Here is a 13,229-nt window from a genome sequence, read left to right on the forward strand (position 1 = left end):
TGGTGGATCGTTGGCCTTCCCCGGAGGGGGAGTAAGCGGGATATGGTATGTGTCGATCGGATCGTCCTGAGGTAGTAGGTGCTTTTAGTGAGGCAAGTTTCAACAAAGCAATGGGTCGCAAATCAACCGGACTCCGGACATATATAGCATATGACACGAGCGACGGAAGGGGTTGCTCGCATCGGAGAAACAAGAAATAGGAGATGCCGCTGTAATGAAAGAGGGAGTTTCTTACCTTGTCTTCTTCCACGTCAAAGCAATAAATAAATCGACTGAAGAATATGAACATTGAATTTTGCGCCACTTTTACTCCGGCACACGTCCTCCGCCCGGCCCCGTAGCCATAATGGCCCTTGGTAGGATTCCAGAGATCATCGTTCATGAATCGATCAGGATCGAATTGTTCCGGGTTGGTATATTCCTCAGGGTTCAAGGAAATGGCCCAGTTGTTGATGGTCACGACGGTTCCAGCAGGGAAACGATAGCCTTCATATTCGTCGTCACGAATTAGAGCGTGAGGAAACCCGGTAGGGTTCACATTTGGCCGCCATCTCATCGTCTCTTTGATGATCGCCTGGATGTAAGGGAGGTTCGGCACATCGTCAAAGGTAGGCAGTCTTTTCGCATTTGCGCCACAAACGGCGTCGAGCTCCCGACGGGCTTTCACTACCCAAGTGTTTGGGTCACTCGCCATGGCCGCTATCAACATATTGAGTTGATTCTTGGTCGTGTCACTTCCGGCCTCGATTAGGCCTCCCGTGGTAAAAAGTTTCTGATCGAAGTCGAATTTAGGGCCGCCCTCGGCGTCGCTCTCTTGATAGAACTTGGTCGCGAAGCATTCCGCCTGTGTCCCATTCTTGATATTTTCCTGCATCATGTCATAGTACCCTTTGAATGCATCGCGGGTGAACCGATACAGCTGCTCCCCATAGAGTCGCCACCACTGTAGCGGCTTCGGCAGGCGACGGAGTTGAGGATAATCGTCGACGAGCCACGTGCCAGGAACGTTGTTTCGCAAAAACTCATCTTGAGCGTCAGAAACTTTCTGGAAGATATCAGAGCGTCCATTTTGTCGAACGCCATACACCATGCCAATGGTGACTAGCGGCAACTCGTGTCAGTGTATTGGGCTCCTGACAATTGGCAAAATATGGAATGGAATAGAGTCTCACAGGAAGCTGCGAACCGGATCGTGTGTAGGTACCACTCATCTGGCTTCTGGAGCATTTCGTACATCGCTTGACGAGATTCCATATCTTCCAAGATCCGGTAAGAGTCTGCCGACCGTCCGGTCAAGAGTATATGCATGACTTTGCGCAATTCTCGCCATTCTGGCCCATAAGGCTGCAGTACCAATCGCTTCATTCTCGATATGACCTCTCCCACCATGGCAAAAACAGGACGGCTCGAGTAGATTGACGATCGCTTTTCCAACAAGTCTTCCACCACACGAGACGAGTTCAGAAATACCCAGTCGACCCCTCCGAGGCGAAGGTACATCATTTCCGTTCCTAATTGATCGGCTGGGGTTGGAGACTTTCGTCAATATACCATACGCCCTGGTGGGTGCAGCAGGGAGATGGACAGTTGGCCGAACTCACCCCATTCTTTCGCTTTATCGCCATGAAATTGCTTGGGGAAAACCCAGGAATGGCCCACAACAGGCAGTCTGCCAGGCGGACTGGGAGGGAACTTGTATCTCCGATGCCATTGTACCGCCCTCAGCGTGGAGATACTGACGATGAGAGCAAATATGACGACGATTACCAGAGCTGTTGGTTGCAAGCCTTGAACATATTGAGTCGAGATGTTGATCGCCATCATAGCTTGCTAGCAGAGAACGAAAATGCCTTTGGTCAGAAAGCTCACTGGGTTGTTTCTTTCGACGTCGGATCTCAGCAAGGGATAAATCACCCTTGGGAGAGCATTTCGCTCACCAAGACTTACTGTTGAACGGCCAACCCACCCAATAATGTTCGGAGCTGAGGTTCCAGTGCTCGACAGAATCCCATACTCCCGGGGAAAGACTTCATCCTCTTTGGCAACATCTTCTGACAATCGGCGCACTCCTTGGTAGAGGCGGCAAGCTCCAAGATGGTGGGCGCTCCCCTTCTCCGCCCAGCATCACCTCTATGCTAAAGGCGAGCAATACACTCCGTGACCCCGCCACCCCGCCACCAGCCCCACGGTGGGGAATGCTCGCCATGATTTCTCCGCCTGATAAAATTCCTCGGGAAACCACCACGACCTCTCTTACTCCACCAACACCGCGTCGAGCAAAACTCTCACTCTTCCCTGGTTGCCCGTTCACCTGCAGCCGTAGCAGCATATTGTCACCTAGCCCGGAGGCTTCAAATCGCCATGCTCTCTGCAATGAGATGGATTCCGAAGTCTGCAGCGTTTCCGACTATCGAGGTCAGGCCTCGCGCCCCTCGCGCACTCTGTCAAGACTCACGAACTCCATCGTCCAGTGGCCGAGCCGCCTCGAGTCATGCCACACAAGTAACCCCTCCGGCCAATGCCACGGTCGTTCCAGGTCCAACGGTGGCAGGAAATTGGTCAAACCCTGCGTTGGAGTCAAGGGACGGTCAAGGGCGTCCAGGATCCCCCGCTGAGGAACATCAGCACGGAGGAACTTCACCCAGCGTTCGAGCTGTGAGGCCGAAGCGACGCCACCGATGTTCGATTTGTCCACAAACCTTCTCTCGCGCTGAGCACTTGATTCGCCATGAAAGATCCCGTGAGTCCTCGGTAGTCGCGGAGTAGGAAAGTTTTCACGCCAATACCTGACGGTACTCTACAGACCGCAAAGAACGACCCTTCTTTTGTCCTCACTGCGAAGCAACGTTTACGAGAAAAGATCTTATCAAGCGGCACATCGCACGCAAGCACCCTGAACTCATCCCAGCCTCCGACCGTGATGTCACTGCAGGCCCATCGCTTTTGTCACGTCAAACCGAAGTTGAGGGCAACGTCGAGAGCCCAAACCCATCCCCGGCAGGAACTTCACTGTCGCAGCCCCATACAGTAACACAGCCATCCTCAAAACCATCCGCCTTGACTTCAGTGGGCGGCGAGACTACCACCCAGACAGTCCTGCAATGGGGCCAACAACGACAGGATCGCAATGCCGAGATCAGTACACCTGCTCCTCCAAGAGATTCCGTGGATAGGATGTCGAAGCCTCCACGACTTGAGGACTCCTTGGATGAAATGTATTTCGATTCGATTCCTTCTATCCCCATCCAACCGAGCCTTTCCAGGGAGAGCCCGTCCGGCTCTCCAACGCTAGGCGGTCTGGACCTCGGATTGGCCATGCCCAACCACGATGTAGGGCCTAACGCCGACTTCCAGCCCGCAGCCCCGTATTCTGGGCCGCAAGTGGACATGCTTCCTTTCACTGAAACTGAAATGCCAGGATTTGGGCCTAGTGAGTCGAGTCCACTCTCCGATGTTCGCCTGCAGCAGTTACATGTCTCTGCCGTCTTCACCGTCACCGAAGCCAAACGCATGGAGCTCATCCATGAAGTCAAACATGTGTTTGCATCGGTAAGGCCCCCGTCTTGCCTCACTTGTACTTGCTTACATTCAACGGATCAGGCGAACGTCGACACGGATATGACAATGCCTTCTAGGATAGCCTTGGAGCGCTATATAATGGCCTTTTTTGACTCGTTCCTCATCCATGTACCATGCATACATATCCCCACCTGGCAACCTCAGACGACTCATCCTTCGTTATTGTTAGCAGTTGCCGCCATCGGAGCAAATTACCACGATGAACAAGACGTTGCCTTACAGCTTTATCGTGCTGCACGACTGTCCATCAACAACTATGTATGATGACCCCCGCTCTCGGCCCAGCCCGTATGCTCGCTTCTGACATGACGAAAAGCTCCAAGATTTGCCTTTCACAACAACAAGTCGACCGCCCTGGGTGATCCAATCTCTGTTTCTCATCATGGCGTTTGGAAGTTGGAGTGGGAGATTTGATACTGTCCAAGAAGCGATAACATATCAGGCTACCATCGGTCACGTAAGAACCATCTCTTACGCATTCCTGGCGTAGGCTATCTCACTCATTGAACACCTTACAGATTGTTCGCTCGGCACCTCATCCAACAAATCGCTGGATTGACGGAAGCCAGGATCTCCAAGAGTCGTGGAAAGAGTGGGTTAAAATTGAAACTGCTAAACGGCGAGTATCGCTCAGCCTCTCCCGTCCTAGCACCGTATCTGACTTTCATCTCCCTTAGGACGAATTTCGTGGTCTATTGTTTCTTCAACACCTTGACCATTGCTTATAATGTCCCGCCTTGCCTGGTCAATTCCGAGATTGACATGGACCTCCCCTGCGGAGAAGTTGAGTGGCTCGCAGGAGAAGCACACGCTTGGGATGAGAGCAGAAAACGAAGCCCACCGACACCGTCTTTCGCAGAGGCGTTCCGCTGCCTCGTTTCCCCGTCCGAACCACAGGCTTTGCCCTGCAACAGCTTCGGAAAGTATATCATGCTGAGCGCAATCCTGCAGAACATCTGGCATCTTCGACAGGCGTGCATCGGCCAGGAAGAGTCCGCGGGGCTGGCCCGAATTGCATATTCGCTGCAAAAGTGGCAAGCCATAGGCGACTCTAGCAAGACGCCATTGGCGTCTCTACGCATGACGGATGGGGTCAAATTTTTCAATTCGGTCGCAATGTTACCTGTTGCGTATACTGGACTCTGCGTGAGCTCCGGGCCCATCAGAGCCGCTTCACGGACCCAAGACCCCAGAACCATTGCAACAGCGATCGCCACGAAATATGACGACGTTCAGAGGTCTAAGACCTCGACAACAGCGGCAATGTGTGCCATTCGCTCGTTTAATATACTCGTGAGGATTGGAATCAACCTCATAGGACGGACGGGTTCCTTGATGTGGAGTGTGCAATTACATCTTCACTCATTCGAATGCTGTAAGGATTCCTCCTTCCCTCGTTTCTCTGTTTAGATGCCCGCAAGTCATCCATTTCTGACTTGGTGTTGTGTTGACATTTTTATCAAGGTATATTTCTCAGCAAGTGGCTCGAGACACTCCATCGAGCGTCGACCAATAGCCGTTGGACCAGCGAAGAAAGACGAGTCGAAAGCATAGTTCTAGAAACGTTAGCCGAAGTGAAGTTGCCGGCCAATTTGGCTGATCGTCCAATTTATGCTCGCGTCATTTATGCTTGGGCTCTGATGTTTGATGGGCCTGTCCTGTGGGGAATAGTTCCGGTACTGGGTAAGGCGCTGCGATTGTATGCGGATGGCTTACGATACTCGATTTGAGACGGTGGCCGACATATCCTTCTTAGCTTCTCCTTTTCTCTCTGCTGTCAGAGGGAATCTGATCCAGCTTGAGACTCTGGAGCTGTTGAACAGCCTCCAGCAATAAGACGAGTGGCCCGAGTAATTTCGAAGCCTTTTCGTCATCCAGGGCACAGGTCACTTAGACTTCAACCCTCAGATCGGGACAGTTTGCACAAGAGGCTTATAGGACACAATGTCGCGTTCAGACATCTAGTGACGTAGATCGTATAGATCAATTTTGTCCGCCCAAAGCCCAGTCCCCAGGGAAGCTACCTCCGAACTAACCTATAGCCTAGGCACAAGCAGATAGCTCTCAGCGGCAAATTCCTTACCCAGATGAATATTGTGCATGCCCTTATTAAAAACAGGTTCCTGGTGCTTAACATGTGGATTGTCCCACTCCGGAAGTGCCATCGTCTTGCCGGATATCTGAAGCCTTAAACCCTCGCCCTTGTCATAGACCACTCCCATCGGCCAGATGCCAATATTGAGCTCGACCACGGTTCCGAGAGGCTCGACGTATTGCGTTCGGAGATGGGGGTGGAAAGGCCAGTAATCGGTGGATTTTTCTGGGTCCATCTCGCGGTGCGAAGCTCGGAGGATACCGGTGGGACCCAGGTATTTGACTGGATTGACGTTCTTTACATCCTTGACGCTCTTTACCTCCGGTGGTAGTTCGTGTAGTGGGACGTTGGACTGCTCCATAAGCTCTCCATCGACTGAAAGCTTACGCAGCATCACGTAAATATCGAGGTCGTTATGCTCCTTGCACGATACGAAGATTCTGAGCTTCGAGAATCCAGCCAGAGCTGTCTTTTCGGTGAATGTGTAGTCATAGGTGAGCATATCACGAGTCGTGGAGTTGTAGGAATGAACGGCTGTCTGGTTCGCGTCTGACATATCAGGCTTGTCTGCCAACTTGCGATCTTGAGTCAGAAATAGCTTGGTGTACTTGGTCCGGGGAATAGGATAGTCGGTCTCAATCTGATCGTAAACAGGGTACTGAAGATCTCAGCATCAGCATATATCCGCTGCCAAGTTAGAGGAACATACCTTGTCTCCATAGCGGTACATCGAAACGCGTACTTTAGGAGTTGCTTCCCAGCCGTTTTCCTCGCCCTTCAGATACCTTGCAAAAAACCGGTCTAGATCCTCGACGGACGAGTGATGGTAGTCTTCGTACCATTCTTGATGTGGGTGGAACCGGAGCCACTTTTTGTCGGTATTCGTATCTCGCCACGCTCTCACGGCCCCTACTGTATGTAGCATCGAGGAGTACGAACCGAGGAAGTAGGATGGAATGTTGATTTTGGAAAAATCAACACGTTTGTTCTCCCAGTACTTGTCAAAAAATTCATGCTGAAAGGCCATCGTTGGCACATCCTCTTGCCTGCCTCGACCTAGTCTTGTGAGCCCATCATTTCTTTCAAATGTGTCGCATTAAGAGTTATCAAGGGATAGATTTCGACGAACCTGGTACGCCCAAGAGAACCCACTTCAGGAAGGGAGCCCAAGGAATCCCACCGCGCCTCATCATGTCACGGTACAGGTCACTGTAGCCTTCCCAGGGAGCAATTGCTTTCAGATGGGGTGGCTGGGTCATCGCAGCCCAGTACTGCGAGATCCCTAGCCACGAATTTCCCGCCATTCCCACTGCACCGTTGCACCAATCCAGCTTTGCTGCAAATTCAATGATATCATAACAATCCTCACCTAGACCAGGGCATGTTAGTAGCCAGCACGAGACTCGACACTTTGCAGAAGCCCTCCGGAGGTTTGTCTGAACTGCTCCTTGACAAAAGGCGAGGTGAGGATACACACCGTCTTTAGGACCGAAGAAATACAAATCACCCTCTGAATCGAATGACCCTCTTGCATTAGGGTCCAAGATCGCGTAACCACGTTGGCACCACTCATTGGGGTCGGGACTATGGGTGTTATCAGCCAGGATCACACGAGCTGCAGAAGCTGGGTTTCGCTTGCTGACCCTTCAAATTTCTCTAGACCACTCTGGCGGCTTTTTGGCACTCCCACTCGATACGGAACAACATCCATCAGGTTTGCTCCTGCACCTCCCTTACCGTAGGGTGAGTACGCCACAATAACAGGAATCTTCTTCGCTTCAGTGTCCGCTGGACGATAGATATCGGTATAGATTTTGACGCCATCCCGCAGGATAATTTCGACATCTTTTTCAAAGATGATGTCGAGTTCGAGTGGTTTGTTCTCTGGCGTCTTCTGCCAACCTCGGGGGAGAGTCTTCTTCTCGTACCCCAAGGGTATATAAGTCACTGGAGGATCTCTCTCTGGCTCATCGGGCGGTAGGGCATCCTGCCATGCCCAATCGATCCCTAAATTGGGAATTTTGCCCTTGGCGTATCCGGGCCACGATTTATCGATCGGCATGCTGATCTATGTTGAGAAAGCGAAGATGGTGGTGTTGCCAGTCGGAATTTTCAACACCATTGACTGCGAGAGAACATAGTATTTGTATCTGGCATAGGCCGAGACGTGGTATTGGCTTACCCCAACAACATAGTCTTATCGCAGATGCGGTCGATCCGTGTGGGGTAATCAAGGGTGAAAACTTCGCATTCTCTCCGGGTTACTACTCGCCGAACTTAATGACAGCCACTTGGGAATGGGCTGATGCTTACCGCCCCGCCCCCCCCTCCACCGATTCCCTCCTCCCATCCTCACCACCTACTTCACCCATTCCTTAGCTGGCGAGTCTTTCGTCAGTTCGTGGTACTGTAGGTATAACGCTTGTGCTAGGTGCCGAATCAACTTCCAGACCTTCCCAGTCCGTGAACGTCTTGATAAAGACACGAGTAACATTCAACTAGACTTCTACTATGGAACACAACTACCTACAATCGTTCATATCGCCAATGAGCAACTCAACTGAGGTTTCATTTCTGGAGGCAAGTTGAAAGGTGAATGGCCCTACGACTTCGGCTGCCAAAAAGGACTTAAAGTGCGACCGGCGCGGTCCAAATCAATTTCAGCAACAGTACATGTGATTCAGTAAATGGACAGAGAAAAATATTTGACAGATGTTTGTCATTCCTCCCTTCCAAAAAAAAAAAGGGAAGCCGCAATTGTCACGTACAAAAGCCGGTTGCTGTTCTCAACAAGTTTGCCATGTCCTGATAGATTGTCCCGATTCAACAAAGCGAAGGACTTCCAGTAGATAGCCTATCCCCTGAATAGCTTGAACAATTTTTGCACACAATAGGAAGACCGCACATAAGACGATTTCCCTCCGACGAGTGGTCGCTGCCGTTCGAAGTTAGGACTAATTTAACAGGGTAGAGAAAGAAGCATACCTAGAATTGCTCTCCTCCACAGGTCGAGGCAGTGAGGCTTCATCTTCCAACCATATCAGATATTCTGTCGCCTGGTTCCGTATCCTTTGACGGCCCTCCAGAGGTATACCTGCAAGGTCGATCGAAAAGCTAGGCAGGATCCCACGGCCTTCCTCCAGCATCTGGTAGCGTGTCATGTACGCCCAAAGACACAATGCTCAGCATTGAAATTGTTCTCTCACTGTTGCTGCGGCATATCACACCGTCAGATGAACAAGGCCTTCGACAGTGCCTACCGACCGCTTCAGCCGCTCATGCATTGCCTGATCAATCGTGGTCCCTTGAAGTCTGGTTTGTAACCGCCGACGTGGCGCCGAGGAGATGGGGCTCCAACTGTGCGTTCTGTGCTGCCAAAAGTCTGATGAACAGCTCGTCATCGACCGTCCTTCCGCCATAAATGCTTCGAATGCGACCAATTTCTGCTTCGAGCGCTCTTCTTTCCTCTTCGATGGTCATATTGCAAGTTCTGTCTTCTTTCAATTTTGCTAGATTGGGCTTCCATAGTTTTGCAAACTTACCCGGGGGCATACTTTCGTCTGGCACTAGTCTCCGAAGATTCATTGAAATAGGCTGGTGGGCTTACAGGGACTGTGCAGGTCCGGGACTAATGAATCAAAATAGATAGAAGGAAAGAAAGAAAGAAGAAAAAGGGGAGTCCACTGGGTTAGTTCGGACCTCCCTCCTAGTATGGGTGGCTCCGAGCACTGAAGGGGATGTAGTAAGATGTGAATGGCCCCTTGCAAGTTTATGTGCCGGGGTTAATTGGATATACGATAAGTGCACCTAGAAACCAGGCCTTGAAACGGAGTGCGCCTTTTTGTGAACATCTTTTCACGGTAAGGTCTATGGGAAGTGCATGGGCCACGAAGGATGGAATCGTCATGTTCTTGAAGCCCAAAAAACCCCCTTAGCCTTCGAGGGGAACGGAAAGACATGACTGTGGTGGACGGCGAAAATTGTCTATGCTTCATTGTGGTGATTGTTTTCAGGATCTCGGACCCCGACCATCACAAAGATCCCAATATTTTGCAACTGCCAGGAAGCCAAAGCCTGCATAACACTTTGAAACATATACCCATGGTGTCAAGTTGAGCCTTGTGAGGGATTTACACGAACAAGATCAGCAACTGTCTCCCTTCGATATCTCTACTATAGCTTCAACAGATCTTGATGGACCCGCTCCCGCACTTTCCTGCAGGCACTAGAAGACTTAAAGGATTTTGCGTTTCGGATCATACTGCAAAAAGGGAAACGATCATCAGCTCATTCTACTATGTGGCATGTGGATAACGTCAATGAATGGCCCTCCTTCCCTCTCTGGCAGCCTTTGGTCCGGATGAACTTTGTCCACGTTCTTCAAGCATATGATCTTTGGCCTCGACGGAAATCTTTCTGCAGGAACGCGATTTTCCCACGTCGCGAATTTCAGTGCCAGCGAAGCAGACCTGCAGTGTCGCGACACGAAGTGGTGCCACCAACAACATTGGACCACCATTGATGTAGGCTCCATTCAATGCGCGTGATTTTGTGTCTTCGGTGCCGTATTAGTAACAGGTTCGTTTTTGAAGTTTGTCACGACGCATCACCGTCTCTTCCAAATTTTGCAAGTACTTCACCGCGTGTCACCTACGATGAAGGCTTGCACCAAGTCGGCAAACTTCTGTGAGATGCCATTTGTTGCAAGGCGGCGAAGGGTCGATTCCAGAACACAAAGGGTGCTAGCTTTCATCTCGGCTAGACCCGCTCTAAGTATATGCTTCAGGTCCGAAACTGCTTTAATCAAGACACCGGATTGCGGGTTCGACGTGTAGCGCGCCTCGCAAATCAGCCGAACTTCCGGTAAAGCCATCAGATGCTCAGAGATATCTTGGTCTAAAACGGCCGACGAAAGAGCCGAAGAGTCCTCAAAATATCGTAGATAGTGTATGTAGCAACACCAACAAAGTGCGGCGGAGAACAGGATTCTCGGTGTATACATGGCTGCTGCGGCATCGACAACTGCCGCAGCTACCAAGTGCTGCATGCACAGAGCGTGAAGAAGGCATCTCTTCGATGCTGGGGAGGAAATCCATGATTTGACGTACTCTAAGGTCACAGGTGCGATGTTGGTACCTTCCCGGCCCACGGCCAGCTCCAAAAGGTCAAAGTCGGTGGTAAGAGCCATAAAGGTATGATGCCACAGCGGTATTAGGCAGAAAGGAAGTTCTTTTCGCTCGAGGCTGCGACATCGTGGTCCCTGACAACAATTTCTGGAAGAGGTAAACCACTCTGCAAGGTCAGTCTCAAGCTCTGCGACTCTGCGTGAGGACAGGTCTTTCAAAGACCGATATTCGCAGATTGTGCCGCCTGTGCCAGAGAGTGTGGCCCAAGATATCAACATCGAGCTTTCCGATGCGTTGTATGTCCAGTGGTCCTGATCCTGAAAACGTGCCTCTGGATGCAAACGGCGATTGGGCTGATGCACTTGAGTATAAGGTTGCCTTGATTCTCCGTATGACCTATACCTCAACGCCCATGTTGCGGCATCTGGTGCTTGAAACAGATCCGGAGGAGCAAGTGTAGGCAAATGTTGGGACTTGTGCCGAAATATCGGTTCTTGCCCATAAAGAGCGGCAATCTCAGCATCGTGAATGTGCAAGATTATTGCTGCCCTGTGAGTGTGGCGTTAACAGGTCATATATGTATATCACACCTAAGAGCATCTCCAACCAGTGCTTACCGTTTCATTTCTTCATGAGCGGCCCATCTTGTCCACGCGTTTTCCACCTGTTCTGCCGAAAGTCCATCAGGGAGGTCAAAGTGGGTTGTCTGTTGGAACAATCTCGCATGCCGCGCAATCTTGAAGGAGTCAGCCAGCTTGTGGCAACATGGCGTTTGGGGACTGGTACAGAAATAAGCCCACCATGGTAGGCAGCTGCTATTGTACGATGGGCGGGATCAGCTGACAATAGTGCAAACGTTTGACCTATCGTCGAGGTTTTGATGACATTTCTCGTCAGATGTGGCTTTTCCAAGAGTTCTCTCTCCCAAGCCCCGCCATTTCCCACCTTGTTAACGCCTTCAAAGAGCATCGCTCCCATGCGTGTGGCCGTGTCGGAATGTAGTGTCATAGTTCCAGCAGCGCAGATCATGAGGACCAACATCACATTGTCTGAGCGTGCTCTGAAGGTCGGCACGTGTATGAGAGGTATTCCAAGGTTGAAGCGGGTGAAGAATAAATGTATACAGAGATTCTGCCAGATTCATCAACAAAAATGATAGGTGTAAGAAAGAGGTGACTTGCCAAAACATCAATCGACGGCAACGGTTCGAAATGGAGCCGTGACCGAAGTTCGTCGACCATGTTGGTACGATATACCTCGTCAATGTCTCTTGCCACTTCCCTCGCAGGCCCCTCGTTGTCGACACCGGGGTCATCGATGGGCCGCCGAGTTTTAATGTACCATATCTGGCTCAGGTCCAGCCTCCATGTCCGCACTTTGCTGCTCTTCCTCGCTATGGAAGAAGACGGCGGCCTAGAATGCGTTCGCCGAGCAGAACTGCGTAGTCTATTCCAGGCTAAACCGTCGTTGCCAACGTCGAACATGTCCACAAAAGTATCATCCAACAGCCAATTGGAGGCATCGAAGGGAGAAAATGGATTGGTGATGACTGCACGACTTGTTTCAGGATCTTGAACGTTCGTAGCTTGAATTTGGAGGGGGATACCATCGGACAAGCCTAGATCAACCGACGTGGTAGCTGATCCGTAGTCGAAGACTTGGCCGTCAGCCCAAGGCCTGGGGCCTGTGGGAGGAGAGTGTGAATCTTCGATGCCATTGTTGCGTTGAACCGCTCCAGAAGATGTTGAAGCGACATCCTCTGGACCATTACTTCCAATTGAGTCGACAGTGACACCGGCGGGTTCGAAGTCGACTTCCTGTGGTGCTCTCTGTGAGAAAAAAGGGCCGCGCGCGGACGTTTCGTGGATCAGTTGCGATGGTGAGGAGACTTGGTTGTTCTCATGTATATCATTTGCGCTGGTCGCCGAAGGTGACCTTTCATCCTGCTGTCTGAGCCTGTGTGTTTTGACGTGGCGCGACAACGTGTCGCTGACTCATTAGATTACGTCTAAGCATCAGTCAGGCACTTACCGACGCGAGTAGAATTTTCCACATATGTTGCACCCGAAGGGTCGTTCGTTTGTGTGTGATCGAACGTGGCGATTGTAATGGTCGGTCTTGTGGAATTCCCTCGAGCAGTATGGACAATATCGTTTCCTTGCGGTCGTCGGTATCCCAAGCGGAGGGTCCGCGGAACAGTCGACTTCCGGGGGATCTGGAAGGAAAGTTGACATTGATCTCTCTGTGTTCGCTGCAGCGCATCGAGTTGCATACATGGAACGGAAGGAATGTTGCCTCTGGACAAAGACTTCCACAATTTCAGGTCTGCTGAGTCAGCCACAATTCATGCCATTCTACGCACGCCTGAGGCCTGACTAGCAACAACCCTACCCGGGATAGTTTTAATGCCACTGCACAGCCCGTCAGGA

At 51.0% G+C, this 13,229-nt stretch overlaps 2 protein-coding genes across 2 annotated transcripts; one reads left to right on the plus strand and one right to left on the minus strand.

Annotated features, from left to right (window-relative positions):
* Nucleotides 1-2,803: 2,803 nt before the first annotated feature.
* Nucleotides 2,804-5,309, plus strand: PV07_00934 (uncharacterized protein; the record flags this gene model as incomplete). Its single annotated transcript, XM_016387426.1, has 6 exons — nucleotides 2,804-3,549; nucleotides 3,601-3,837; nucleotides 3,896-4,036; nucleotides 4,098-4,198; nucleotides 4,257-4,954; nucleotides 5,044-5,309. Exons 1-6 carry the CDS (start codon nucleotides 3,175-3,177, stop codon nucleotides 5,307-5,309), a joined length of 1,818 nt encoding a protein of 605 aa, XP_016254354.1. The 5' UTR covers nucleotides 2,804-3,174.
* A 5,001-nt stretch (nucleotides 5,310-10,310) lies between these two features.
* PV07_00935 (uncharacterized protein) lies at nucleotides 10,311-13,034 on the minus strand (the record flags this gene model as incomplete). Its single annotated transcript, XM_016387427.1, has 5 exons — nucleotides 10,311-11,349; nucleotides 11,418-11,536; nucleotides 11,587-11,931; nucleotides 11,988-12,789; nucleotides 12,832-13,034. The coding sequence occupies 5 exons, from the start codon at nucleotides 13,032-13,034 to the stop codon at nucleotides 10,311-10,313; spliced, it is 2,508 nt and encodes an 835-aa protein (XP_016254355.1).
* Nucleotides 13,035-13,229: the final 195 nt, after the last annotated feature.

This window comes from Cladophialophora immunda (genome assembly GCF_000835495.1).
Source record: "Cladophialophora immunda strain CBS 83496 unplaced genomic scaffold supercont1.1, whole genome shotgun sequence".
NCBI classification, from domain to species: Eukaryota; Fungi; Ascomycota; class Eurotiomycetes; order Chaetothyriales; family Herpotrichiellaceae; genus Cladophialophora; species Cladophialophora immunda.